Source organism: Coffea arabica, chromosome 7e, assembly GCF_036785885.1.
Source record: "Coffea arabica cultivar ET-39 chromosome 7e, Coffea Arabica ET-39 HiFi, whole genome shotgun sequence".
Classification (NCBI taxonomy): domain Eukaryota; kingdom Viridiplantae; phylum Streptophyta; class Magnoliopsida; order Gentianales; family Rubiaceae; genus Coffea; species Coffea arabica.
In genome coordinates, this window is record NC_092323.1 from 9,752,524 (window position 1) to 9,779,933 (window position 27,410).

At 37.5% G+C, this 27,410-nt stretch overlaps 7 protein-coding genes across 14 annotated transcripts; 2 read left to right on the plus strand and 5 right to left on the minus strand.

The window, feature by feature from the left end:
* Window positions 1–1,298: 1,298 nt before the first annotated feature.
* Window positions 1,299–5,996, minus strand: LOC113700341 (aspartyl protease family protein 1-like). 4 transcript variants are annotated; one of them, XM_027220764.2, is made up of 10 exons: window positions 5,291–5,996; window positions 5,010–5,145; window positions 3,943–4,196; window positions 3,369–3,593; window positions 3,127–3,262; window positions 2,973–3,046; window positions 2,765–2,864; window positions 2,612–2,669; window positions 1,925–2,074; window positions 1,299–1,852 (listed from the first exon to the last, which is right to left on the minus strand). In XM_027220764.2, the coding sequence occupies exons 1-10, from the start codon at window positions 5,590–5,592 to the stop codon at window positions 1,638–1,640; spliced, it is 1,650 nt and encodes a 549-aa protein (XP_027076565.1). In that variant the 5' UTR covers window positions 5,593–5,996; the 3' UTR covers window positions 1,299–1,637. The 4 variants fall into 4 exon arrangements, with proteins under 4 accessions (XP_027076565.1, XP_027076566.1, XP_071914520.1 ...); XM_027220765.2 differs by having other exon boundaries at window positions 3,943–4,178; window positions 5,291–5,990; XM_072058419.1 differs by having other exon boundaries at window positions 2,003–2,074; window positions 5,291–5,988.
* Window positions 5,997–6,638: 642 nt separating this feature from the next.
* On the minus strand, window positions 6,639–8,596 carry LOC113702203 (uncharacterized). Of its 2 annotated transcripts, XM_072059843.1 has the most exons (4): window positions 8,319–8,596; window positions 7,349–7,511; window positions 7,199–7,253; window positions 6,639–7,103 (listed from the first exon to the last, which is right to left on the minus strand). In XM_072059843.1, exons 2-4 carry the CDS (start codon window positions 7,501–7,503, stop codon window positions 6,912–6,914), a joined length of 402 nt encoding a protein of 133 aa, XP_071915944.1. In that variant the 5' UTR covers window positions 7,504–7,511; window positions 8,319–8,596; the 3' UTR covers window positions 6,639–6,911. The 2 variants fall into 2 exon arrangements, with proteins under 2 accessions (XP_071915944.1, XP_027079074.1); XM_027223273.2 differs by having other exon boundaries at window positions 7,349–8,596.
* A 135-nt stretch (window positions 8,597–8,731) lies between these two features.
* Window positions 8,732–9,889, minus strand: LOC140011189 (CSC1-like protein At4g35870). The gene has a single exon (XM_072059842.1). The coding sequence runs from the start codon at window positions 9,801–9,803 to the stop codon at window positions 8,769–8,771; it is 1,035 nt and encodes a 344-aa protein (XP_071915943.1). The 5' UTR covers window positions 9,804–9,889; the 3' UTR covers window positions 8,732–8,768.
* Window positions 9,890–11,701: 1,812 nt separating this feature from the next.
* LOC113701872 (uncharacterized) lies at window positions 11,702–15,551 on the plus strand. 3 transcript variants are annotated; one of them, XM_027222746.2, is made up of 8 exons: window positions 11,702–11,967; window positions 12,068–12,172; window positions 12,271–12,357; window positions 12,475–12,525; window positions 12,713–12,806; window positions 12,912–12,996; window positions 13,110–13,297; window positions 14,923–15,551. In XM_027222746.2, exons 1-7 carry the CDS (start codon window positions 11,842–11,844, stop codon window positions 13,264–13,266), a joined length of 705 nt encoding a protein of 234 aa, XP_027078547.1. In that variant the 5' UTR covers window positions 11,702–11,841; the 3' UTR covers window positions 13,267–13,297; window positions 14,923–15,551. The 3 variants fall into 3 exon arrangements, with proteins under 3 accessions (XP_027078547.1, XP_027078548.1, XP_071914841.1); XM_027222747.2 differs by lacking the exon at window positions 12,068–12,172; XM_072058740.1 differs by lacking the exon at window positions 14,923–15,551 and having other exon boundaries at window positions 12,953–12,996; window positions 13,110–13,270.
* On the minus strand, window positions 13,753–15,399 carry LOC140004554 (peroxidase 64-like). The gene is made up of 4 exons (XM_072058738.1): window positions 15,196–15,399; window positions 14,900–15,088; window positions 14,401–14,563; window positions 13,753–14,313 (listed from the first exon to the last, which is right to left on the minus strand). Exons 1-4 carry the CDS (start codon window positions 15,397–15,399, stop codon window positions 13,919–13,921), a joined length of 951 nt encoding a protein of 316 aa, XP_071914839.1. The 3' UTR covers window positions 13,753–13,918.
* Window positions 15,552–16,821: 1,270 nt separating the features above from the next.
* On the plus strand, window positions 16,822–20,751 carry LOC113701869 (pre-rRNA-processing protein ESF1-like). Its single transcript, XM_027222741.2, has 7 exons — window positions 16,822–17,531; window positions 17,623–17,697; window positions 17,985–18,220; window positions 18,626–18,788; window positions 18,954–19,082; window positions 19,323–20,020; window positions 20,267–20,751. Exons 1-7 carry the CDS (start codon window positions 16,965–16,967, stop codon window positions 20,553–20,555), a joined length of 2,157 nt encoding a protein of 718 aa, XP_027078542.1. The 5' UTR covers window positions 16,822–16,964; the 3' UTR covers window positions 20,556–20,751.
* Window positions 20,752–21,204: 453 nt separating this feature from the next.
* On the minus strand, window positions 21,205–26,968 carry LOC113701870 (aspartyl protease family protein 1-like). 2 transcript variants are annotated; one of them, XM_027222742.2, is made up of 11 exons: window positions 26,773–26,968; window positions 26,104–26,340; window positions 24,699–24,834; window positions 23,883–24,121; window positions 23,146–23,370; window positions 22,860–22,995; window positions 22,690–22,763; window positions 22,492–22,591; window positions 22,358–22,418; window positions 21,768–21,839; window positions 21,205–21,685 (listed from the first exon to the last, which is right to left on the minus strand). In XM_027222742.2, exons 1-11 carry the CDS (start codon window positions 26,868–26,870, stop codon window positions 21,429–21,431), a joined length of 1,635 nt encoding a protein of 544 aa, XP_027078543.1. In that variant the 5' UTR covers window positions 26,871–26,968; the 3' UTR covers window positions 21,205–21,428. The 2 variants fall into 2 exon arrangements, with proteins under 2 accessions (XP_027078543.1, XP_027078544.1); XM_027222743.2 differs by lacking the exon at window positions 26,773–26,968 and having other exon boundaries at window positions 26,104–26,759.
* Window positions 26,969–27,410: the final 442 nt, after the last annotated feature.

Below are 27,410 nucleotides of genomic sequence, written 5' to 3' on the forward strand. Positions count from 1 at the left end.
AATAATAAACAAATGCGTAATGGTAGATTAGATTTGTCCTCCCAACTCCGGACACCTGCAGCACAAACTGCAAACAGTCTCTCAGCGGTCAGTCAGCACCGTAATATTATAACACTACTAATACACACTATTGTACATTCTCTTCTTCCAAAATCCAAACGTCTCGACTTCTTCTTTCTTTGTTGAAGCAGTCTTTTTCGGCGGCAATCATGGGAGAAAGAAGAAACAGGAAAATGCATTATGCAATATGCAGGCGACGCCACCAACTTACAAGCTCCTCTTCCTGTTTACAAGCTCTACTTTTTACGCTTTATTTGTAGTATATATATATAATTAATTTGGTTTGTTTGGATAGCGTATTATTTGAAATAATTACTGTATCACTTTTTATGATGTGATGTATATGAGATAAAAAAATATAAAAAATTAGATTAAAAAATGTGTTTATGATACAAGTAAAATATTATTTGGGATAATTTCACGGTCCAAACGAACAAAGTCTAGCATTAGTTAGGGGCAAGACGAACCAGAAGAAACGCGTAACATTGCTGTCAAAAAATTCCCCAGGGGAATTAGTTGTCAGAATTGGAGTGCCAGGTTCTCTTGCAAACTTTTGACTCTAACCGTTTCCATTAGCATATCTTCCATTACTGTGAAGAGATGGATAGATTGACCGTCGTTTTGTACGTGGATCGATCCCTCTTTTTTTCTGCCAAAATCCCTCTTTGTTTCTTTCTTTCCGTGACGTTATTAAGGTGAAATGTTGGGAGTCATTTGACATGATACATTGGGATTTTCTCTTTTTTGCGTTGAGAAATATTTATTGTAGATGAAGAGAAAGAATGAAAGAAAGATATACGCGTAGAAGTTTTACTTCCAATTTCTCCAAAAACGTGACGTATCCCACAAACTAAAGAGTCCAACTCACCGACCAACCCAAATAAGCCACAGAGACAGAGACAGAGACAGATGGGAGTTGGCAGCAGTCCAAAGTTTGGTACCGACTAAGTCCAAACCACATCAAATAAGTCTGTGAGGTTAATCTTTGACTCCTACTTCCCTACCTACTTACTTCTCCAGGCCCTGCCCAAAGCAGCGAAAGTGAAAGAGAGTTGTAGACGGCCTTACGTATGGCTCCTCCAGCCTCAACCCAATTCAAAACCCAGACCGACCAGAATCGTCATGAAAGCCTCAAGGACAGCCACTTCCAAGCCCAATAGCATATTCACGTTTAAAACCCAAAAAAAAAAAAAAAAAAAAAAAAAAAAGAGGCAGAAAGAGAGAGGGCAAGCCGTTCATACACATGGAACACAAATGAATGATAATTCTCCGTTATTTGAATCCACCAACACTGTACAAAAACAAACGACTGGCCTTCTATTCTACTGAAAGAATAGCTTAAAGAAACACCGGCAAAGGAAGCAACCAAAAAATGGCATCATCAATCTATCTTCGCTGTATTTACATTCTATCTTCGCTCTGTATCTACTGCAGCCATGGTTTGATAATCCATGGAAGCAGACAGCAAAGATGCTTTGTCAAAGGCTCTTGTACTAAACACACTAACACTGTCTCAATAGTCGGATGAAGTTAGGCTCCTCCTCTGGAGAAGGGAAGTGAGGATCGAGCAGCATCTGCTATACTAGAGTCAGCAGGAACAAAAGTTGGAGGTGCAGGTAGATCAGATGGAAGCAGTGATCAGGGGATGATGCAAAAGAAGTCTGAGGTTTGCTCCTCCTATTTTCTTCTGAGCTTGGCGTGGATTTAGTTCCTACACCAGCAGCAACAGCTGGCGGCACACTGCTTGAGTTTCTTGGTATGGATGCAGTTGATTCCTCAACATCATCATAACCTGCATGAGGACCATAGACTTATTCTACGAATGAACAAAGCATTGTTTTTAAAAATAAAAATAAAAATTTACCGTTGTTATTTTTTAACAAATGAACAAAAGCATTTGTGCAGTTGCGAACTGAAATCTCATCTGTAGCAAGGGACTCACAGTCAAACTTCTTCCATCCCAGCACAAGTTTTTCTCGGTCGAAGACTACACGGTAGCCAGTCATAAAGTTTTCTGCACGGAAATACAAGTAAATGCAGCATATCACGCCATAGATTATAACATGAAAAAAAAAAAAATTTGCTCATAGAACACAATAGAAGCTGCCTTTTACAATTCAAGATTACAAAGGAACAGCTATATAATTGGAAAAAGCAATGTTAAGATTTAACTGTCATGAATAACTTCATTCTTCCTCCCCCAGCCACTAACATTTGAAGACTTGCAATATTATCTCAACAATTTGTCTCTCCACAACTAATTCAAATTTGTACAAAATGAGCATTCTCTGAATCAAAGATACATAATATCTTCTGGTTCCAGCGAGAAAGCAAATGAACAATATGCAACAGGTGTCCAGGGTCATGAGTTTCACCCTGGCACTCAACTTTTTAACAGACAAGTCTTGTAAGAAATATCTAACCTCTCCAAATATGCATGAAACTAGTCGAACCGATTTTTCCATGCCATCATTTGATGTTAAAACTGAGAAACTCAAATGATGGGAATAGAAATTTTCGAAACTTCCAAAAGACATAGATTACCACTCACGTCCAATTATATTGAAGTCTTGACTCTTGACAACAGCAAGGCAATATATAAGTTGATGCTGCAAAACGCAAGCAAAACAGAAGTCAATATAACTGGATGGTTAAGAAAAGTTAGATTTAATAATTAGGAGAAGCAATAGATTTGTGATCCTACCTGAGTGGAGATGACAATGATTGGATCATACACAACATACTGACCACCACCTTTAAGAGTTAAGCTAATAGTAGGAATCAAACTAGTGTTTGCGTCAGGACTGTTCATCATAGTGCAGAAAAAACAAACAAACAATAGATATGATTATGCTGCTAGAAAGTGAAAAGAAAATTGACCAAAAAAGACCAGCTATAAATTTGATCATGACCTCATATCATAACAATACTCAAATGGGATCCTTGCATCAGGTAGGTGGCGCTTATCTCGTGCTTGTAAATGGAACTGAAAAACAAAAAGTATACATGAGCCGTATTCTTGACATAAAAAATAAGACTTAGTGGTTCTATGATTTGAGATCTTACGTTTTCCAAAATCATTGAATAGGCAGGGTCAACAAGATACGTGAAAGAGGTTCCAGAATCAAAAAGAGCTGTAAATTCTGAATCAATGAGAGCAGTTCCCACACGAATTTGGACAACGCTGATATTGTAAGTTGGGCTGTGAAGCAGTTTCAGGCAAAAAGACAAAGATTTTTTAAGCGATTAAGATTGCAAAGGCAAAAGAAAGGAGAAAATATCCGAAAAGAATGAAAATTACCACTTACTGTAAGGGATTCACGTTGAATGGAGTCTCTTCCTGATCAAGGCTTCCCTTATCTCCAAAGTTGATCCTTCCAGTGCCATCATGGCCAAAACACATAGAGAAAGAATCAGCTGTATAACCTTTTTGCGATAAAATGCTAGGAACTGATATCTTCTCCAAGCCAAGCCCAAACAGACCATTTGGAGCTGCCACATCTAGAAAAGATCCAGTTTGAACCTGTCCACAACTGCAGTGAATTTATAGATATTCTCAGTATGTGTTTGAAATCATAAGCAACAAAAGGGAAATGTTCACCTTGCATGCCATGATGAAACTAAGTAACAAGAAGTTCTAAAATATTTTAGTTTGAGAATTGTAGCAACACTCTCACCAAAAAGAAAATTAAGTTTGAGTCAAACTGCAACTGCTGAGATGCATGGCATGGACAGATATGGAGCTTACAGATCAAAGTACAAGGACTTGAATTAAAAAGCACTCTCATCTGTAAATAAGTTTTGAATTATAAACTAAGAGGTGGAAAAAGGTAATGTCGTATTGTATTAGCGATTAATTCCCACCAAAATCTAGAAACTTACCCAAAAATTATGTATGCCTGAACATGTCCTTCATGGTCATCTTCACTTTTCAAGTGTATAATGTCCTCCACTAGTATTCCAGAAGTTGAAGTTTCAGATGAGACATAGGATACAGAGTAAGGGCAACGACTAGAAGTATCAAGACAATCAGCCTGGTGTGAGCAAAAATGGTTGTTGCAAGTAACTGTCTTGCTTGTTAATGACCCATTTAGGTTGTATATGCTAAGCTCAAAATCCTGCAGCAAGGAACTAAGCTAGTTGAAGATAATCAGAAGTCGTTTGATGAGTTAGCAATATCTATGCAAGACGTTAACAGAAATCAATGACTGCATGCTGATTTTAACAATCAAGAATGGAATTTTGTAATAATGCTGACGACTAGCAATGAGGAGGGGTGAGGGTTGAGGATAAAGAAATTTCTAATCAGAAAGCAGCATCCATGCCAAATGGTGCAGCTCACGTTAATGTCGGAGATTCCGCATTGAATTTATTCAAAGAGTTATTTTTGCTTCATTTGGGAACGCATCTTTTGCCTTACCATATTAATGTATATCTGTAGGAAGTAAAAATTCCTTCTTGTCAAAAGAACATGAGATAAAAGAAAACAGATTCAAAGACCTAGATCTCCATAAACCTCATGCTCTTAGTACAGCAAGAGAGCTAAGTTAAGACTCCAACAGGAAATGGACCATCAACATTGTAGAGATGGATAACATGCCTGCCCATATACATACAGAGCTGCAACATTGTGCAGAAGATTAAAGCTAACGGCGTTATCAACACCTACACAAGAACATGATTACATGGGTGAATTTCGGTTACAATTAATACTAGAGATCCACAGCCTACTTCACATTCCAATTTAGTCCATCGTCACGAGTACTTATTGCATTCTTTCCTCCAATAATTTTTGCCATATAACCACTGATTCCTTTCCCTTTCTTAAAACTTTACCATTTCCAAGCTTGTCATTGTCAGCAGAATTAAAAGAAACACCCTATTAAGTATTGATAAAAGAACTAAATAAGTAGTAGGAGACAAAATTAACAAGAAAAGATAATACTTACTGGGCTATGAAGTGGATCAGCAATAGATGCACATCTCCCACATTCACAAGGCACCCAAAATAAGTCACTCCCAGTATCCAACGCCACCATAAACTTCATGCCAGGTGTCCCTACTGTCACTGTAGTATAATGCAAACTGCCCAAAACAACACGAGAAGGAAAAGGAAAATAAACAAAAACCCATGAAAAGGAGAGCAATTAAAAAATCGAGAATCCAAAGAAAGGGAAGAAAAGAAAACACTACAATCCCAATAAATTAAAAAAAAATTGATCTTTATTACAATCCTAAAGAGCTGATCCGAAAAGTTGAGTTGCCGTCAGAAAAAGTGAGAAGTCCATCAGATTCTGATAAACGCCGGCCCCTTAGTAGCCTGTCATGGTTAGCCAGCTGTTGATAGTACTCTACACTGCCCTTAGTAGGCCAGCTTTGGACCATGAAGTTCTTGCCAGTTTTCTGGGACCATTTCTTGATGGGTTCAGAGAATCGGTGGTGCATTTCCAGAGTGAAAATGTGGGCATTTGAGCATTGAAGAAGTAGCCAAAAACAAAGCAATGTGAGCAAGAAAATGAAGAAAGATGACATTTTTCTTGGTGAGTTTTGATAAAGATTTGCATAGGATGAATGGAAGTTAAAACTTGAACAATAATGGATCGGGGAATTATTGTTTTGCTGACGACAAGAAAAGGGTTAGGTACAGAGACAGAAGAGAAGAGGTGCAGCGAGTGCATTAAATGGGAAAAGAGGAAGAGGAAGAGGAAGGGGTGGTAGTTTGGTAGGGGTTCATGGGGCGTTTTACTTTTTCACAGTTAAGGAAGATGGTGTTGGAGGGAAATTGGCTTCAAGCACAAGTCTTTAATGCGGTGAGATCCTCAGCCCAACTAGCAAATCACTTTTCTCTTTTTCCTTCGTACCGGGATTTTTTCCCTTTTTTGGTACTGGGCTTTCTTTGTTCTCTTCTTGAATTTTTTTGCATTGTGGTTCCCCGGGGGGTATGGATTGGATTGTGGTTATTTTCAATATGACAAATGGTAAATGGTTACTTCTGAATAGTATACACAAGCTATCCCTGTGACAGCCTCAACATTCTACAAATCCTTTTCTTTTTCTTTTTTGGGTGGGGGATTAAGACAAAAGTCCATGTATGGCTGCATAGAAAGTAAACATGCTCCCCCATGTGACAAATTTGCTACTAATAGAATTTATCGGGTGATTTTTTTTTTTGACATAATTTATCTATGAGGATTTCTGCTACCTAACACTTGAATAATAAATACCTTGAGAGGTTTTGTGAGGTCCGTCCAAGTACTCATACCTACAGGTCTAGTTGTTATCTCTGAACAAAGCATGGTAAGCAACTAGCTAGAATTATTGTGCGGATCGAGTAGGGGCTGTTGCTGCATTTTGCTCTTTGCAAGAAAACTGGCTTAAGTTCTTCCCATTCGTTGCTTTTTCTTTTCGCTGCCAGATAAAGATGGAGTTAAATTTCCGCGACACAATTAGCTTTACAAAAATCAGGCCACTTTGGCTTTACTCCAGATGCCTCAAATGCTAGCACGTACCAAACAACATTCAAGATATTTGATCTGCATTGTTTGATGGACAAATGGGATGTAATCACGAAAAGGAACTAAAAATAAAAATAATTGCCACGTGCTTTACATACAACCGAATCAACTTACCTGAGCAGTAAAATGCCCCTTAGTAATAGTATATATACTTCGAATAAGAATACATTTCACCCTCATCAGCTATCGCATATATTTACATAGGAAAGCTCACAATTTTGACAGTCCACGCTAACTCTAAGCCAATACTACAAAAAGAACCCTCAAAACGGGCTGTCTCAACCGAAAAGAACTCATTTTCCTTGTCTGATGTCATCTACCAAAAATTTCAGGCTCTCATGCTGGAGAGGCAGAGGTGAAACCGAATCGATCAGGCAGTTTTGTTCTGGTTAATGGAGAATAATGCTCCATCTGATGAACGAACTGTACATCATGAACCAAAGGGTTACTGGTTCTGCCCGGAGGAGATCCCGAGTAGAAGGAAAGTGAGCATCCATTACTGCACAAAGATTCTCCCTCATCCCTTGTCTGCAATTTACAGCATTGATAATGTCAAGAAGCTATTAGAGGAAGTATGCATATAAAGGCATGAATATTGTCATTGAGGACATTAACAAACATACCTTTTCGGTTGTAATCATGCTGAGAGTTCCACTTCTGCCATCAGAATTTATTTGACTGATATTGCAGAATGCAGATTAAAAACAAGAAAACAAGAATAAGTGCAATGTCAAGTTGTCAACTAAGAAAAGCTCTGATCAGTTCTAACTAACCTGTGACTGTTGCATCCTAAGGTCCTGAGAAATTCAGGAACAGAAGATCCAAGCCGGCGAGGCTTTGGACAGAGGGGAGGATTGTTGCATCCGTACCCAAGCCTGGTCTCGGCTCCTGTATCAACAACATTGCTTTTAACTGATAAGTGATGCATCTGCGTCCCTTACAAAATGAGGAAAATCAAATCAGCGTCACAAGTGATAATAGACCGCTTTTATAACTCTTCTTAATTATTTATAACTCGTTGAAGCCGAGAAGAAGAGGACACAAGTTTAACAATTTAAAGATTAACCACATGTTTATCATCAGAGTGAGAGAAATGCTAGTGGGATGAGTGATTCAGCGCAGCGCAGTCACAGTGGGAGTTGGGACGGCAGATGTTATTTCTGGAAAGGGAGAAAATGCTTTGCTTGGCCGAGAATAGATGTAGGGTTGGGCTTTTGTGCTCCTCTTTTTTCTGCATTTCTTGTCTGGCCTAAAATTGATTTAGTCCGCGCAATCCATGATTGAAGTTTTCTTCTACAACTCCGACGATTAGGTGTCATTTTCTAAGCTTGACTCGCGTAGGACAATATTCGAAGTGCCTGTTTTACAGGTGATGTTAGCGTGCAAAGCAAACTTTGCGAGTAATCTGTTGCTCTGTAGAATGACTATCTGATCTCATGTTTTCCGATTATTTTTCAGTTTTGAGGATCGCAGAATCGAAATATACTGGGGTACCAATATTGCCAGTAATTGTTCTCTTCATGCAGAAGACTGAGATAATGACAGAAGGAATAAAAAAATTCTTTATAATCCGAAGTGATCAAGCTATCCCTTTGGAATTTTCGTTCTTGACTAACTGTTTCCTACATCTCAACAACTAGTTCTAATGAACTCCCTAGTTCCTCCAGGCAACCTCTCGAATAATAATTCCTCATGCTCTCCATATCTTCCAGACGAAAGCAACAAAAATTAACATGAACCTACAATGGTAGCTTTGGCCTCTGTCTCGCTTTTGCTTTGTTTTACACCTGCACTCCACCAGCACTTGTTCAATCTACCTTTCAAAGTAAAATCGCGTTACCAAAAAAACTTCTACCATTTAGCAATATCAAAAGCACCAATGGTCACTCGTAAACCACCATAAGAGTGAATCCATCTTTAGAGACATAATTTAAAAGAATCTCCTCCTAAACCCACGATCTAAATGCTGTTACCCACCATGTCAGATCAGATTAAAAGGCTTTACCTTTCAAAAAACCAGTGCTTAGGTGTGATATTTTGTCCAGAAATAAAAACATATGAAGGTATACCACATCAAACATCGGCCATATTACACAACACGCATGGAAGCAGATCATGAACAGAGAAATGTATCTACAGATATACCACGACCAATATCAGCTTAATGCCAAAAAATTATATTAACAACTGGTGTTATGAGTTATAAGTATCCCATTCAAAAGTAGGCTTCGACAAAACTTCATAATCTATGGGACCATCAATGATGTTGTCAACAGTCTGTATGCCTTGCAATAAGGCTGGCTGTACACCTTCATTATCAGAGGGTAAAAGCTTATACATTACTAACAACCCGAGAGTGAATATGGCCTGCAGCTTTGTGGAATCCCCGTGAACTGAGAAGAAGAGTAGCATCGAGAGAAGAAACAAATCAACACAAAACCGCATTACAAACAAAACAGTATCCATCAACCTCCCATCATTACCAGCCGGAAAACCTCGCACCCTGTAGACAAATAGGAAGTTGTACTTGTCTACCACATATCTGTAACCAAAATATATAGCTCCCACCGGAACCACAAGGGGAGCAAAGGAGGAATATATGAGGGTCAGGGCAAATATTGTGAGGTTGAACGCATAGTATTGTGCAAAATCAAAAGTTCGCTTAGGCATGGGTGAGGTTCTGCTAACAGGAGGGTATTCAGACATGTCTTGACCTGGTGAATTAACACCGTTCAAAGCAGAATGTTGTAAATATCCATTATTGCTTGTCATTACCCCAGCTGCAGCTTCAGAAATCAGAGGCCTCTCCAAACTTTCAATGTCATGATTTTCCAGTTCACTTTGCTCCGGAACCAGCTGGAGCATATCATTCTTTCTGAACTTCCGGAGCATCTTCTTAATTGAAGGTACTGGAGCCAGTAAATCAAAGGATATTCCCAAGAAAGTGCTTGTAATAAGAAATGCAAGTGATGAAAGGCAAGATCTTGAAAGAAAAGAGGCACTCATATATTGTTCAATCCTTTTGCAATCTTCCCCATCCAAGTAACATCGTCCCATCTTCAAAATAGCGCTCTCCAGTGATGACTCAACTAGACCCCTTAGAAGAATGAGGTTTACCAAGAAAAAGCAAACCATCTTCAAGAGCGCAGCTCTTTGCTCCCCAGACACGGTCAAATGCCGCTCAAATTTGGAAAGATAAGAAAGAACAGATGGGATCACAATATACATGCTGACAAAAATAAGTACATTGGGCAGAAACTGGAAGATTAAGGATGCAAGCCAGCTTGAACTCTGCACCCAAGCCAGCCAAGTCTCAGCATTCCAGAAACAGCAGAGATGGTGGATGACGCAGCTAAACAGCCAAAACTAGTAGTATAGTATAATAAGCATAAAGGAAGTAACTAGACGTGGCTGCTTAGTGCATTTGGGGAACCGTAAGCGGCGGAATGGGACGAGCTTTCTATTATCAGCGTCATCATTACCGAGACGAATCTGACGGACGATGCCCCATAATGCTTTGTTTGGTGTCCTTTTCCTTCTAAGGGTCCAACGCTGGTTTGTCGCACAGGCGTCAAATCAACTCATTTATGCACCATTCAAGGACCTATCTGTTTGGCACTTGAATTTTTTACCAAGTTTATCTGGTACAAGTTTTTTTAAAAATTTTAATTACAGTAATTTTTAAAAAAATTTCAAAAATTTTAAATTATATACTTCAAAATATTTAAAAAATTACAAACTTTAAAAAATTTTTAAAAAATTTTTACAATAAATTATAATAAAATTTTAGATAAACATCTAAAAAACTCACTTGTCAAATGGGGCCAATGTAAGTTTAAGCCCAAAGGAATAGTTCATACTTCAGAAAACTTGGACTATTAACTATTGAGTAGGCCCAAAATCATGACAGGTGATATTTACTTTACATTCGAAATCTTCATCCTTGCATTGACAATGTAGAAAGTGTGAATCTATGCTACTATTATGGGTTTGTTTGGATAGGATATTATTTGAAATATTATTTGGAATAATTACTGTAGCATTTTTTGTGATATGATGTATATGAGATAAAAAGGTAATTGAGAAGATAAAAAACTATATTGGAAATTGTAATGGTAATGTCAGCAAATATATTTGTCCAAATAATCTACTGTCCAAACAAACCATGGTTAATACATTTTTGCCACGCAATTGTCTATAAATGTAGTGTTACTAATTCCAAACTAGTATAAATTTTTGTAAGAATGATAGGGGTGAAAATTTTGTAAGAATGATAGGGGTGTAAATTTGAAATTGACTTGTTTACTTTTCAAGTTGAGTTTGAATAAGTTTTATGAAATTGAATTCAAGTTGAACTTGAGTAATTTGAACTTTTTACATGTAAATTTCACTTATATATTAATCAAACCGATTTTGAAAGTTTATCAAATTTAAATTATTGTTCAAGTTTGATCTGATTAGCTGATGAATCAAATTCGAATGAATTTTTACTGAACCAAAATGGGTACGAGTATCAAGTATTCTGGTTGTCTTTCAACTTGGAGGGAAGAGCTTGTGATAGAAATTAAGAATACTTGCTTTTTCATGCCTTCTTTTATCCAAGCATTTGTATTGGCAAATGATATTGCCAAAGCCAACGTTTTAAATCCATAACAAGTTTTTTTTAAATGACAAAACCACCTCTTTTAATTCCAAATTACAATCGGAGTATGAAGTGGCATTAATGCAGTCCCTCACTTAAAATTAGTATGGATGGAGAAATGTCCATAGAGATTAGAAGGAAATGATAAAAATTTTATCTTTCTTAGGAGTTTATGGAAATAAAAGGTACAAAAAAGTAGGAATGATGTTTGAAAGAAATGGAATGATGAAATAGTTTTTTCATTAACTTTTGAAAAAAAAAGGAGAATAGTTAGAAAGTTAATTAAGACATCACAAATTTTCCGTCTATTATTCCCCTCATTTCTGAAAGTTTGAAACTATTTCATCTTTCGATTTGTTTCCAAAATAATCTCAAATCGAGTAAGAGAAATTCATCCAATGCTCCTCTCTTTAGTTAACATGCAGTATAACTCAAGTTTATTGTTCATTCCATATCTCCCTTCTTTTCTATTTTCTCTCTTCCAAACAAAGCCTCAAAGTGAGGGTATTTAGGTAACTTTGCTCCACGACGTCGTTTCCTTCAAAAATCAACCGGCGAAATTCTTAAGCTCACGCGACGTCATGCAATTCGTCCAGGAGCGGGCGCAGACGGCGGAGCTGTCATATGGAACCTAACCAAGACGACGACGACGCCGGCGTCGACGAGTCATCTCCCCAAGAAGAAATGATCACAACTTCAACGCACCATTTCGGCGACGGAGATGATGCCTTCTCAGTCACTATCATTGAGGCATGTCCCTTTATCCAACTTCTCTTCTACTTCTGAATTAACTCCAAAAGAAAAAAAAAGTTGAAGATTTTTGTATTGTTTTTATATTTGCTCAATTTAGAGTATGAAAGAAGAGTACGGGTTATTCGTGTGGCCATGTAGTATTATTTTAGCTGAATACGTTTGGCAACAAAGATCCCGCTTTTCCGGGGCTAATGTAATCGAGGTAATTATCTAAACAAGAGTTCCAAGATTCTCCTATAAATCCTATTCAATCATGGGTTATGGTTCTTGATCTTAACTAGTGCTAGTTATATTTGACAGCTTGGTGCGGGGACTTCTTTGCCCGGTATAGTTGCTGCTAAAGTTGGCGCTGACGTCACACTCACAGATGATTCGAATAGACCTGAAGTATGCTGTTTTACACATTTATTTTTTAGAAGTTTGGCTTACAGTTTAGAGTCATTTCTGTGTCTTGTAGTTTTGTTACATCCCTAGTTGCTTCAGTTTTGTTCTTGACATGTGCAGGTGCTGGATAATATGAGGAGAGAATGTGAGCTGAATAATGTGACATGCAAAGTATGGAATGGTTCTTTATTTGATAATAGTAGATTTTAGCTTGCTAGCTTATATGATGCATCTTCAGTTCTTCGCAGATAAATGATGCATTGCATACTTAGTTTCTATATTCTAGACCATAATCTGAAGCAGCGTTTGACTAGAGCCCAATAAACTTATAATTGGTCATATTTATATGTATTGCAAGGTGCTGGGACTTACATGGGGTGTTTGGGATGAACCGATATTCACCCTGTGCCCAAATATTATCCTTGGAGCTGATGTCCTATATGAAACAAGTGGTAGGCTTGTCCCTATTTTTCTCTTCCCAATTTGGTGACTTTTTTGGTTTTGTTTCACATATCAATTAACTGGAAAGATATTTTTACCACGCATGCACTTTGAAGCATTTGATGATCTTTTTGCTGCTGTGGCATATCTGCTCCAGAATTCTCCCTCTTCAGTTTTTATAACAGCTTACCACAACAGAAGGTGATTATGGATTTTCAATTCCTGATCTTTTCTTGGCTCAGGGACATTTGGTACTGCACTTGGGTGTATCACAGGTTTATGTTAATTTTTTATTTCTCTTTTACTGTAAACAGTGGGCATCACCTGATTGAGTTCTTGATGGTTAAATGGGGATTGAAGTGCATGAAGCTTCTAGATGGGTTTTCATTCATGCCAGCTGACAAGGCATCTGGATTAAGTGGGAATATACAGTTGGTAGAGATAATTTTGGATAATGACAAACTAAGTTAGCAAATGGTCGTGATGCTTATTGAGAAAAATGGTAAGATGCAATATATTTTTTTTCTTTGTTCTTTTTCTCTCCCTCTCTCTTTTTTTTTTTGCCTTCTTGAATGACTGTTAAAATACATGGGGTGTTGGGGATGACATTAACATGTTACACTATCTGTTCCCCCTTGGGTTTTATTTATTGTATCACTTCTGGAATTAAAGCTTATTATCTTCTGTTCAGAAGTGTGCAAAAAGGTTAACTTCCTAAAACTGGATTAAGTCAATTTGTACTGAGATCTGATCAATCAATTTGGATGTCCATTTATGAGCTACCCGTGGGCAAATAATTATATGTCAAGACCTCCAATTCTGCTTTCAAGTAAAATCAGTGGTTAAATTTTCATGAAGGCTTTCCATTTATCTCTTTCCCCCCTAACATCAAGTTTTGTATTGAGCCCCAAAAATTCTGCATAACAGAGTATCCAAACAGGACTGCTATTTGCTGGATAGGAAATAGACTGCTTTAACATTTACATCTGTAAATATTATATGCATTGTTCTGTGGAGTATTGAATTTCGGGGTTCATATAATCTTAAAAATCAACAAGCTTGATAGCTCTGGTTTTCTTCCGATCACTTTAGATGATGGAAGTGCTTAGTTGAGAAAGATAGTTTAGTTTACCACCCTACAGTCCTTTCTAATTTCTTGACCACCTGTGATGCTGCTCATCTTGATCATGGAACTTGAAAAGGCCTCATAGAAAGTTTCTTTTGAGGTCGCAAACTTTGAAACCAAGTCTTTCGTCTTTGGAGAAGTGAGTAAAGCCTGATCTGAAGAGAAGAGGCTCTTCCCTTGTAGAATCAACTTGTAGTATGTGTTGTCAAAAGTAGTTGACGATGGATCCATTGAGGTGCCTCCATTTTTTGTGCCACTCTTGTTTGGACAAATGCTTTTCAAACTTGCTGCAAAGGATGGGTGTAGTGTAGGATCAATGTCATGGGTGGCGTTGAAATTGTGGATTCTGTTCTGGAATGATGAGCAATGGGAAAAACCTATTGTGTGGCCACCTGCAAAGTGTGGAAGGAATAATTTTTTTAGTTTGTGAAGGTGGAAAGAAATGATGTGCAAGACAGTTTGGAACTTGGTTCTATAACCTGAGAGAGCAACAAGGTCTTCCATGGACAGACCTCTCTGAGAGAAGCTTTGTTGGAGTTGTGATATATTGAAGAGTGGAGCTGGCATTTGTGTTGTTTCGCTAGCCTTAGATATCCTCCCATCTTTTCTTCCTTTGGGTACATCCCAATACGGCCCACCAGACTGTTGTATTAAACACAGTTTAACAACTATATTTTTGACTGAAATTGACCGTCAACTATGTTACATCAAATGTGTATTGGACGACATCAGTTCTGAATCCTAAACCACCATCCTGCTCTTTCTAAGGCCAATCAGCGCTTCAAAACTCTCTTATACTTTACCTTCATATGATTCTGGCCTCTATGTGGTGTTACATATTTTTGTTTCGCTTTCAGTGGGTCAAGATAGATTGATCACGTCTTATTAAAGGTGCAATATTTCATTGTAGTATCGGCAGAAGATGCATCTCTTGCAATATTTCGTATTTATTCTATACAATATTTATGGTTTACTTACCAGAACAACTGCATCTCTTGCAGCTGAAGCCAAGATATCAGCACAAGACACTACACCAGGGCAAAGAGCTTCCACTGCCTTCTTTGCATTGTCAATGACATAGAACGCATGCAAAGATTTATTAGGGGGTCCGTCCTTCTCAGCGCTGTTCTTCCCTTTGGAGTTCAACAGCACAGAAGCATCACAACCCTTCCGAACAAGCAAGTCATACAAATAAATATGAAAGTGTTAACTAGCGACAAAGAGTCGAGTTATGTGAGACAATTCAAGCCAAATGTTAACTAGGTCATACATACCCTGATAAAACAATCATGAAAATGCATCCTCAGTAGTGCTGCAGGCACCGTGTTGTCTTTCTTTGCAGCATCCTTTACAACCTCTGTTACAATGCTTTCGGCATTGGGGCATGTCTTTTCATAGTAATTCAAACTGAGCGCATGCCCTTGAGAGCAGACCAAACAGATGAAGAGGGAGATGGACAATGAAACTAGGCAAGCCATAGCACTATACAGATAAGGAGCTCTAGCAGGTATCTGACGCTTTTGTCACTTGTGTTGATATATATATAGGGAGGAAAAAAAAGACAGCATGATTTGGATGTTGAATGGTTGGCTACTACATTGAATTCGGTAGCATAATTGTTGGCGTTTGATGATTAAGAGTGTGCTCTAAGCATCCTCAGCGCAAGTTTTGGTCTCTAATTCTGTTTTGTCTGTCCACCTTTTAGCCCCTCACTAGCACCGGTAAAACTTTGTTTATTGGAAACTCGTTACATCAATGACTAGAAAGCAAAGCAATGGTTAAAATGAATAATAACTAGAAGCACACACTAGTTATTCTCTGGAAAAGTTCCTTCGGATTCTAGTACGCCAAGTCAAAAAGGAAAACAGGAAAAAATGATGGAACTTTTTACGTCTAGCCACTCTTGCTGGAGGTGCATTAGCAGGTTAGGGGTGGTTGGAATTGCTCCATCAATTTGTTACTTGATTCATCATGGATTATCATTACTCTCAAGTTTTAGCTTTTGTTGGTTATATGAATGGAATAACAGATATGAAGAGTTGGGGGTAGGGCTGCATGAGGTTCGCAGACTGGATTTGGGATGTGACGTGATGTGATGTACTTTGGATTCAACTAATTGGGGTTGAGATGTCAATTTACCAATTTATTAAGTACATGACAAGTTTAATTAAATTAGTCACATGCTTGTCTACTCATAAGTTTTTGATAATCATGTGAACGATTTTTCCATTACCTAAACAGCACCACCATCGTCGGATCAAGGGTTCTTGTTTAGTTACATCTTGAAGGTACATTTACTTTTATCAACTACATATACCTGTTGTGCATAGTGCATACTACTACTACTACGTTGTCGTGAGATTTTGGTCCCCAGACGTATTTGGTTTGAATTTGATTTTTATTTTTATTTTTTTGCATACGTGACTTGTAATTAAAAGGTATTAATATATACACTGTCAGTGTAAACAAAATTAAGTTACTTATCAAAGTATAAAATTCAAGACATTTCATGTAGATTGTTCGTGTTAGTTTTAATTAATTAAATTAATGGATCAAGAAAAATGTTGTTAGCTACTTTTTTCTTTTTAAGTTAAATTACATTGACGTAAAATCCGGGATTACATGACATTGACGAAATCATTTTATACCTCATTAAACAATTTAATATGCCAGGAGATTTCAAAATGAACACACAACACTTTGGGTGTTTTTGGGCCTTTGTTTAGGCTGCTACTACGAGTTAACAGTTTCTTTTCCCGGCAGTCATTTCTTTGGGCTCAGGAGCCCAACAATTAGGTTCCTATTTTCCGCAACCCGAAATATGGTTCCAAAGTCCAAACCGCATCCGCCCCAAGTCCGGAACCCGATCCAGATTCGCCGTTGCCTCTAGTTCTCCTGCTAGAATCCTGGGATGTAGGGTTTTGTTAGCTGGATGGAGCAGAGCTAAAAAGTAAAAACAAGACCGCCGATTGACATAGACCTCCGACGAATTCTGCTGGGTTTTGCTGAAATTTCTCCGGCGACGGAAAAAGAGCGCATTTCCATGGGGTCCAAAGGCAAGAACAAGAAGAATATGACTAAGCCTGACGGTGACGCCACCGCCAACCACCGTAATGATGGAAAAATCATCACCGATGCTCGTTTCGCATCCTTACACTCGGACCCTAGGTTTAGGGAGCCACCGAAGCATAAAGCCAAGGTTGCGATTGATTCTCGCTTTAACCGCATGTTTACTGACAAGGATTTCGCTACCTCAAAAGCTCGCACTGATAAGAGGGGCAAACAGAAGAAGAATGACTCCGCTGCTAACTCTTTGAGGCATTATTATCGCCTCGAAGAGGAGGAAGAAGGAGCGAAAGAGAGGAGTTTGGGAAAGGAATTGGTGAAGAATGAGGAGAGCGGAGAAAGTGAGAGTGAGGGTGTTGAAAGTGATGAAGAAAGTGAGAGTGTGAACGTGGAGAAAGGGAGCTTGAAGCTGGAAAATGAGTCCGAAACATCGGATTCTGAGGAGGAGGAAGAAGAAGAAGAGGAAGCTGAGAGTGATGACTCGATGAGTACTACTTCGGATTCAGATGAGGCGTACGAAGAGGAAGAAGATACTTTTGGGCTGGTAAAAATGAATAATGCAGGTTGAATTTATATAATTTGGGGAACTTTGTTCGAAAATTTTAAATGTTTAACCTTTTATTTGTGCGGAGCAGGAGGAGACTGTTCCGGAAATTGATAAGGAGACGCATAGGCTTGCGGTTGTCAACATGGATTGGAGTCAAGTCAAGGTTAGTAGTATTGAAGATTCTAAGGTTTGTATTAATATAGGGGAAGAGATTGTGTAAAGAATATCTTGATGGTTTGTTATCTTTTTCTTGATCGATACATGTCGTCTGGGAGACTGCATTTTCTATGACTTGAAGGTATTTTAATTGGTGTCTTAGACTCTATAGAACCCCAACAAAGAGAGGAAAATGAGCTCATGTTGTATCCTGCATGTAATTGGTGTTGTGTTTTTCGTGGACTTGAGCTTAGAATGTTGATTTTTGCACTGAAACTAGATTGTTTCCTGTAGGCAGTTGATTTGTATGTCTCGCTAAGTTCGTTTCTTCCTAGAGGTGGTCAAATTATGTCAGTGGCAGTCTACCCATCTGAGTTTGGGCTCAAACGAATGGAAGAGGAGGCGATTCATGGTCCTGTTGGGCTATTTGAAGATGACAAAAAGAATAATCAAAATGATGAGGATGAAGATGATGATGATGATGAAATTGACAATGAGAAATTGCGTACTTATGAATTAAGTAGGCTAAGGTGACATGTCTGCTCTCCTATATGTGCATATACATACCTTTTATTGTGTCTGTTTTTCCACCGCTTGAGTTTAATTTCAAAATCTGTTATCTTTACTTTGTAGTTGTGTAGCTTTGGTTTTCAGAATAAAAACCTATGGCATGTGTTGTTTCTTGTTATCTATTTTCCAAATTTCATCCTGATTCATTTGTAATAGCTTTGCTATGCTTCCTGAATGTTTATATGATAAAACAATCTCTTTCCTGCCTGGTGGTTAAAAGAGTGATTGCTCTCTCTCTCTCTCTCTCTCTGTGCGCGCGTGTCCACATGCATCTATCTGTATTCGTGTATGCCTTTATGCCTGTGGGTGTGTGCAAATTCACACATGGAGTATAAGTTTCTCTGGTGTTTCCACTTATATTTCAGGTACTACTATGCTGTGGTGGAATGCGATTCAATTGCTACTGCAGATTACCTCTATAGGACTTGTGATGGAGTAGAGTTTGAGAGATCATCCACTATGCTTGATTTGAGGTTTGTACCAGATAAAATGGAATTTAAGCATCAACCACGTGATGTTGCAAAGCATGTAAGTCTTTGTCCTTATTCTTAATGCATAGCTTATACTTGTTCTGCAGCGAAGTGCTCGGCCAATAAGATAGCTCTTCAAAGAGGTTTCTTGCCCCAGGTCAATTAAACACTGTTATTTAGTTTATTAGATTGAATAATTTGAGATTGCCTTTCCTTTCATTAGGCACCAGCAGACTATGAAGGATTGGACTTTCAAACTCGAGCACTTCAGCAAAGTAAGATTCATCTGACATGGGATGATGATGAGCCACAGCGTGCAAAAACCTTGAAGCGAAAATTTAACGATGATCAGGTACTTTGATTTTCATTTCAACTCAACGATGATCCGGTGTTTATTTTTGCTACTGGTTTGGGAAGCAACATGTGATTATATACTGTTTGTGCATCTTTGTGCTTCTTGCTGCAAAACATGCATAGTCAGAGCATGATCCAACGTCTTTAAAGTCATAGTGCTTTGATTAATGGAAGTATTATTTCTACATAACCGGGTAAGTTTTATACAACTGGCATTGATGCGGTTCTCCTCTTTCAGCTTGCTGAGTTAGAGTTCCAGGAGTTTTTGGCTTCTGATGAGAGTGATAGTGATGAGAGTGAGAACAATGATGGCATGCAAAATGGATCATTTGTAAAACAGAAGAAGCAGGATATGTACCGTGCTCTTCTCCAGTCAGGGGATGGCTCAGATGAAAATGATGAGAAGTACCAGGACATGGAGGTAACGTTCAATACTGGTTTAGAAGATTTAAGTAAACGGATTTTGGAAAAGAAAGACAGAAAATCAGAGAATGTTTGGGACGCTATCCTTAGAGAGAGACGTGAGAAAAAGAAGGCCAGGAAAAATAGATCGAAAGATTCATCAGAAGATGAGAGCATTGATACTGATAATGAACCTGCAGAAGAAACTGATGACTTTTTTCTTGAAGAATGTTCTGGAAAAGAAAGTAAGGTTTCTCAAGGTAGAAATGCGAGAAAAGAGCAGCAGAATGAAGATGCATCTCGAGAAGCTGAAGCAAGTAGAGCAGAACTTGAATTGTTACTTGCTGACGATAAGGGAGCAGATTCCGGCTTGAAAGGCTACAATCTGAAACGCAAGAAGATGAAAGGGAAAATGGGTAAAGAAATTCCCGATGAAGGGAAGCTGCCAACTATTGACTATGATGATCCTAGGTTTTCAACCCTGTTCACTTCACCGCTTTTTGCTCTGGATCCCACGGATCCTCAGTTCAAACGGTACTTCTTTTACTGCACATTTGGTCAACGTTTCCAGTTTTATGATGACTTGTGTACTTGACCCTCTTCATTTCTTCTTCACCAATATTGTCTGGATTTTAGAATATTTTCCTGATAATCAATCAATATTTTTCCAGTATAATCTATATAGCGATTTTGACATGTTATTTTCTGAAAGTTACTGCTTGCTCTGTGGCTTCATCTGATGAGGTGTCTCCTCTTTTTTTTTTTTTTTTTTTTTTACAGGAGCGCAGCTTATGCACGACAAATGGCAAATAGACAACAGAAGAGCGAGTCCGAGAACAACAGGGTAAAGGAGCCGTCAGAAACACTTGGACAAGTTTTGGTGTCTAGTAAGACACAGAACGATGACAATCGCGAGTTGCACCGTTGTCTGCCGCCTGCAAAGAAAGAGAAGCTGGAATTGTCCTCATTAGTTAGGTCAATTAAGATGAAATCAAAACAGATTCCCCTTCATGATAAAGTGCTAGGAAAAAACCGCCACCTGAAAATAAAAGCAAGCAAGAGCAAGTAGGTTAACCACTATTTCTATACGGATATTTAGGCAGTGTTGCGAGGATGGCGAAAGTTTAAAAAGTTCTGAGGGACAAAGCAAGTAGTATCCTCTATACATGGGTGTAGGAGTTGGGGTATTTTTCTGTTTTTGGTCAGATAAACGAAGGGCATTTCTGTATGGTTTTCCTCAATTTAAAAGTCTTGGTTAACTTGTACTCATTTGTTCATATTACGCGCTCAATTCATTTTTCTTTTCTTCTTTATGTTTTTTGTTTTTACTCCAACTGAATGTTGATGCTGCAGGATTTCATTAGTTTCGCTGTTGTTATCTTCATTCATATTTTTTTGTTGGGGGCTGTCAAAATCTTCAGTCACATTCCTTTCTCTTGAATTTTCTATCTGTATTCATGTTGATCGCTAACCAGGTTACAATCTCATCTGTCCTACTCGTTTTCTCCAGCCTGGATTTCAATCACGATCTGCACGATATCGTTTCATTTATGCTCTGACAAGTTAAAATCAACTTCAAATTGTCTAAAACTAACGCAATCAAAATGTAAAATAAGCTTTGCAAGGTCAGTTTAATGATTTCCTCAGGTCGAATAAAAAGAAAAAGAATTAAAAGGGAGTCATCAAGAGTACGCTACACTTCAAAGGGTTATCTGGAATTACCGACAATAGCCATATCAAGTATATATATATATGCCTTCGAAAAGTAATATGTATCCATCAATCAAACAATAATGTATATTCACAGCTAAAAGTACGACAGATCAATCTCAATATAGCCGAGACGGCTGCAAAACTAGCATATTGTAATGGTATTAAATCTATCCAGTGGAAATGCTACTGCTACAAAATACTGCTCAATTCCACACAAGCGGTTGCAGCCTCAGTAAGAAAGAATAATCAAATAATGGCTCAACAGGCAAAACAGAAAGACAAGGATTTTGCAAGATATGGAGTTCGAATCCGGTGCATTGCTCCCCGGGGGTGATTGTGTTGGAATTGCAGTTGCCACAGGAGAAGTACTTCCCTTTCCAGATGTGGCTTCTGGCACGAGAGTTGAGGGTGAAGGAGCTTGGGTACCGTTCCGTTGGTTAACGGGCAATGTGTTTGATCCATTCTTAGTTTGCACATCATCGTAGCCTGAGAACAATGCTTTCATTTAAGGGCAGAGAGTTGCAAACTTCTAATATGTTGCATGAGGCAAAAGAAAAAGTGAACTCACAGTTAGATGGCTTCCATCCCAGAGTCATGTTCTCGCGGTTGAAAACTACCCGATAACCAGTCATGAAATTTTCTGGCCAAAAATCAACAAATTGTTTTGTCAGAGCTAGAAATTAATATGTGAATGCATGACTCAAAACAAAATACATGGAAGTTCAACTGGAACCGAAAACAAGCGAGCAGGACTTTCTTTTTTCTTTTTTTTTCCTTTTTTAAAAAAAAAGGGGGAATAGGACTTTGATATAACTTTCCAACAAACTTTGAAGAATTCAATATCAAACTCTGTATCGTGTCACCATAGATAGTCTTATGATCAGATAAGTATTACAAGACGGACCAGTGAAAACGAAAAAGAATCTTACATCCTAATATGTTAACATGGAACTAGTACTGATATAAGCAATAAATTAACACACAAACTAGTGGTATAAGGGAATGGCATCACTCTACTGAAGAAAACAAGAGGAATATATAAAATAAACCAACTCACTTTTCCTTTTTGTTTACAATGGGAAGGGGAGACATTAGTGGCAGTCAGTTTCGTGTATTTATGTTCTGATTATATTAACAATGAAACTTAGTGGTACTTACGTCCGATGATGTTGACATCCCCACTTTTAACAACTGCCAAACAATATATATATCTATTATTCTGCACATCAGAAAATGGGTTATTACAATCAAGAGAAAATCCCAAGGTATCCAACTTTGTGAAATGTAATTACCGAAAGTTGAAATATTTCCGATGGATTAGTGATCGAAAATGGATCTCCCCCTTTCATCGTCAAATTCAGAGAGGGCATGTCAAAGCCTGTTTCATTGGGACTGCATGAAAAGAAAGAGTCAGTCTACAAGGTTCCCAGGGTAAAATGAACGACCACGAGGTGAAGTATTGTTAAATGATGTTGTGAGAATGAAATTACCTTAGATTATAGCAAAATTCAAAAGGAATTTGGGAATCAGATGGATAACGTGGCTGTTGGACCCGAGAATTGAACTGCCAAAAAACATAGAAGCAAGATAGTTTGTAATCCTTGAAAGCAGACCACATCATATTTATGTAAAATATCATGAAAACTTCCTAGTAACTTACATTCTCGGTTATAATTGAGTAAGCTGGGTCATTGACATATGTAAATGAGGTGCCAGAATCAAAAATAGCAGTGAAATCAACATCTGTGATATTCTCTCCCACAGCTATTTGCGTAATGCTTATGTTGTAAGCTGGGCTGATAGAAAATACAGGGGGGGAAAAGGTAATGAAGAGAAAAATAAAATTTAGTAGAATTTTGGAAGTCCTTTAATCTGAAGAAAAGTAATTGGTGGCTAAGTGAGTGAAATTGGTACTAGAATATACAAAGCGAACAGGAGCTGCTTACTGTAGTTGATGAAGATTGAATGGTGTTTCTCCTTGGTCTGTACTTCCTTTATCTCCAAAAACAATTCTTCCAACTCCATCATTCCCAAAACACATCGAAAAAGAATTTGCAGCTAGCCCTTTGCTTGCTAATGTGCTAGGAACTGATATAGTGTCCATACCTAGACCAAACAGACCATTGGGAGCAGCACCATCCAAAAATCCACCAGTTTGAACTATTCCACAGCTGAAATAGAAGAAGCATCATGAGTCAATGTCATGTGCAAGTAGAAAGGCCATGGACAAAATATTGCCCAATAATCAGCTGTGAGTGCAAACTACAAGGAGACATGATTAAGGACATAGATATATGAGATAACGAGCAGCAGCTAAGAAGGCAGATAAAAGTCCAGACAAACTCATTAGTTGAAACAATAATAAAAAATAAAAAAAAAGGCAATCTAGGAATCTAAAAATGCCTCGTATAGACCATAAATGTAGTCCCCAGAGCGAGGATAACAATAAAACTTCAGCTACTCAGAGCATCAGGAAAAAGAAGAAGAAAAAGAAAAAAGAAAACTTGAATTAATTCACCATTTGGATTAGAAATATAATATGTCTGCTGCATCAATGTGAAATCCTCCTTTAAGACAGCAACATAAGATTCATGAAAGTATTAGTCTCTTCAGAATTTTATTGATCAACGATGAGCTCCTCAAACAAAAACAGGTAATCATACTATGAATTAATAATACTCACCCCAATGTAATTGGCGCATCAACAACTTTCTGCTGACTATCATCCGTAGCCAAGTGCAAAACATCCTCAACTAACAACCCTGTAGATGAAGTGTTGCCGGAAAGGTAACTAACTTCATAAGCACAAGCCTTGCGTGAAGCTGAGCATGCTCTTCTTCGTGCATCACACATTGTACTGTTGCACGGAACAGTCATGCCAGTTGAGGATGTATCCAGACTGTACATGTTTAAATCAATTCGCTGCTTGAAAAGAAAGAGCGAAAAAAAAAATGAATAACAGAAAACTGGCTATGGAAGACAGGCTCAAAATTTAAAAAAAATAAATAAAAATAGTACAAATAAATTTGGCAATAGAAGTATTAATTAAATTTTTCAACTTTTTAGACAGCAAAATTGGCTGATGAAGTTTGAACCTGGTATTGCACAATGCTAGAATTTTGATTAACAAGATAATAGAAATTTATGGTGCCAATCAAGCTTGCGCAATGCACAGTTAAAATTAAGGTACTGGTAATTATTGCTTCCCAAAGGAAAAGTGTGACATCCACCAGAATCTTGGATGAAATGTCCAATCGAAAAAAACTTTATAGTTAGTCATATGGCATAAAAATTGGGGAAAAGAAAAACCCAACTGCCACTAAACATAGCGGAAAAAGAAGCCAAGCAGTCCACTTGTTGCTATTTTTCTTCCCCAGCAGCAAGTTCTTAATTACCAATACAGCAAGATGAAGATATCCATATTTGCAAATTAATCTAAGACATAGTTATCATTTCAAGTGATAAAATGTGAAATTAAAATCTAAATAAATTAACATACTTGTCCTGATCTTGTCACCAAGCCACGCACACAACTGGTACAATCACAAGGCAGCCAAAACAAGTCACTTCCAGTATCGAGTGCGACCAAGAACCACAATTCTGGTGTTCCAACGGAGACATTTGCATAGTACAAACTGCAAGTTCAGGAAAAAAAAAAAAAAAGAGAGAGAGAGCAAAGGAAAAATATTGGTCAATTGCACATTTATTTTTTCAAGGAAGATTAAATTACTCATGCTGTATAATCTTGGTTTAGTCCATTAAATATCTGTCACCCCATGAACGCTTATTAATGTTTTGCAAAGTAGGAAATTAAAGGTGAAAAATTATTAAAACTGGCCAGAAAAAGGAAAAGAGAAGAGAATTCATAATGTTAAGTTTAAAAAGCTCTTTCGCTCGTAAAACTGGAATCTTTTTATAGAGACAGAAACACCAAAGGAACAAAAGCAACACAGAAATCTAAATACCGAAAAAAAAAAGGATTTCCAACCAGCAAACAGATAAAGTGCTACAGTTTTTAAACTAGAGCTCGCTAGCCTTGTAAAAGAAATATGATAAAATAAAGGTGGTTCTGATTAATGAAAATTTTTTTTTAAAAAAAAAAGTACAACAGAATACGGGAAGAAAAGGAGGCTTTAATGATTTCCACAAATCCTTTGAGCACTATCTTCGTCAAATTGCCTTTCAAGAAGAGAGTTTGTTTAAAACCAGCATTCAAACCCATGCTATGTAAGGGTTTATATTTCAATTCAAAACAGTAATATATGTTCGAAACCAGCATTCAACCTCTTCCATTTCCTTTTCCCCAACTCCTCTATTCTTCTTCTACCAGAATAAAGCAAAATATTACAGTTTTTCATTTAAGATATATTATGCTATCAAAAAGCTTTCGCTTATGACAACTACATATACACATATGTATATACTATGTTGTGTTTGCGTTGGGATTTTCTTTTTTTAAATAGTAGTAATTAAGAATGGCATTTCCCACCTCTATCAGTCTCCGAGTCCTAATTTCTATAGTTTTATTAAAAACATAATTTAACATATTGTAAATGGTTCACTACTATATAAATAAATTTGGCGAGTAAAATATAAAAATGAAAATTCAATACAAAATTAAAAAAAAAAAACCAAATTTAGTTCTTTTTCAGATTAATTTTGAATTGGCATCCAAACTCAGAGCTAACATTTGAAGTAAAAGAAAAAATTTCCATAACTTGTAATTTGGTTTTACACTTTTAAAATATACTTACATTCGTACTTTCAAAATGAAATTGAAAAGATAAAATTTGAAGCAAAATAAAACCATAACCTGCAATTTGGTTTATCATTTTTAGAATATATTTTAAACATATAAATCCATAATTAGATAGAAGAAAAAGGGAAGGGAAATGAAACTTTACAATCCCAAGGAATTAAGGCGGAGGGTGTCATTGCCAGCGACGAAGGTGACAGGGGTGGTGGTGCCGGCGAGGTAGCGACCCCGGTTGTAGCGATCACGGTGGGCCATGGCGGCGTAGTAGTCGAAAGAATGTTTTTCCGGCAAGCCATCAAAGTCGAAAATACTCCTAACCGGGTTAGAGTATCTGTGATGGATATCAAACCCGAAGGTCCCAGAAGCAGAACCACTAGCTTCAGAGCTGTGTATGCCCGAGATTAGCATAATGAAACCCATAAAAACCAAAACTTTACCATCTACAAAAACCATGATTCTATCACTTCTACAGCTACTACTAGTAGAAGAAAACAAAAATCCCATTTGAAATACTCTATTTCGGAGAGAAGTGACAAAAAATAATCCTCCTCCGAAAAAAAAAAAATTGTTGTTGATCACGAAAAAGGAAAGCAGAGCAATAATTGGGTTAGCTGAATCAACAAGATAATTTATATGTGGTTGTCCATGCTAAAAAAGAAACAATATGGCATACGTGTTGGCTTGTTCGAATATGCAAATGTATTTTTATTTTTTTTTTTCCTCGTTACGTAGGAAAAGAAAGCGAGAGCAGGTGAGGTGGAGCTGGGCTTCTAGAGAGAGAGAGAGAGAGTTTGAAGGGGAAATAATAAAATCAAACCTGGGACTGGGAGGAGAAGTTGAATTTTGTTGGTTGAACGAATCCACTGTAGAGTAACTCGCTTTTTCTGATTTCGTTCCAACTAGGAGTAATATCATCCTATTTTTTATTTTTTATTTTTTGGAAAAAAGAAAAAGAAAAAAAAGGCGTCGGAGGTGCGAAGACGAAAGTCCACCCCAGCAGCGGAAGGTGGCCGGCTGCTGAGGCAATCAAGGATGGTGGGAAACGAAATCATTCATATGATTGACTCTTGGCTTTTTCATTTCATTTATTACTAGCACTATAGACTAGTAACAGTTGGCAAGGAAACGGGTGGAGGAGGAGCTAATAGGGTAGTAATTTTTTAGACTTTAGCGTTTTTGTTGATTTAATTGCCATTAAAGTTGGGAAATGGAAGACATTTGCCATTTTGCGGGGGACGGAGGAGGAGACGTGTCAAAGTGTCACTAGCCACCCACCATGAATAAACTACTTTTTTTTTCTTGGGCTGAAAATCATGAATAAACTTTACCACTCTACTTCTTTTTTTTTTATTTGAAATGTTTGTTTAAAATAATTCATAATATTTCTTGTGATAATAATGTATATGGAGTAAAAAAATAATTTAAAAATAAAAAATGATTGAAAATGCGTTTATA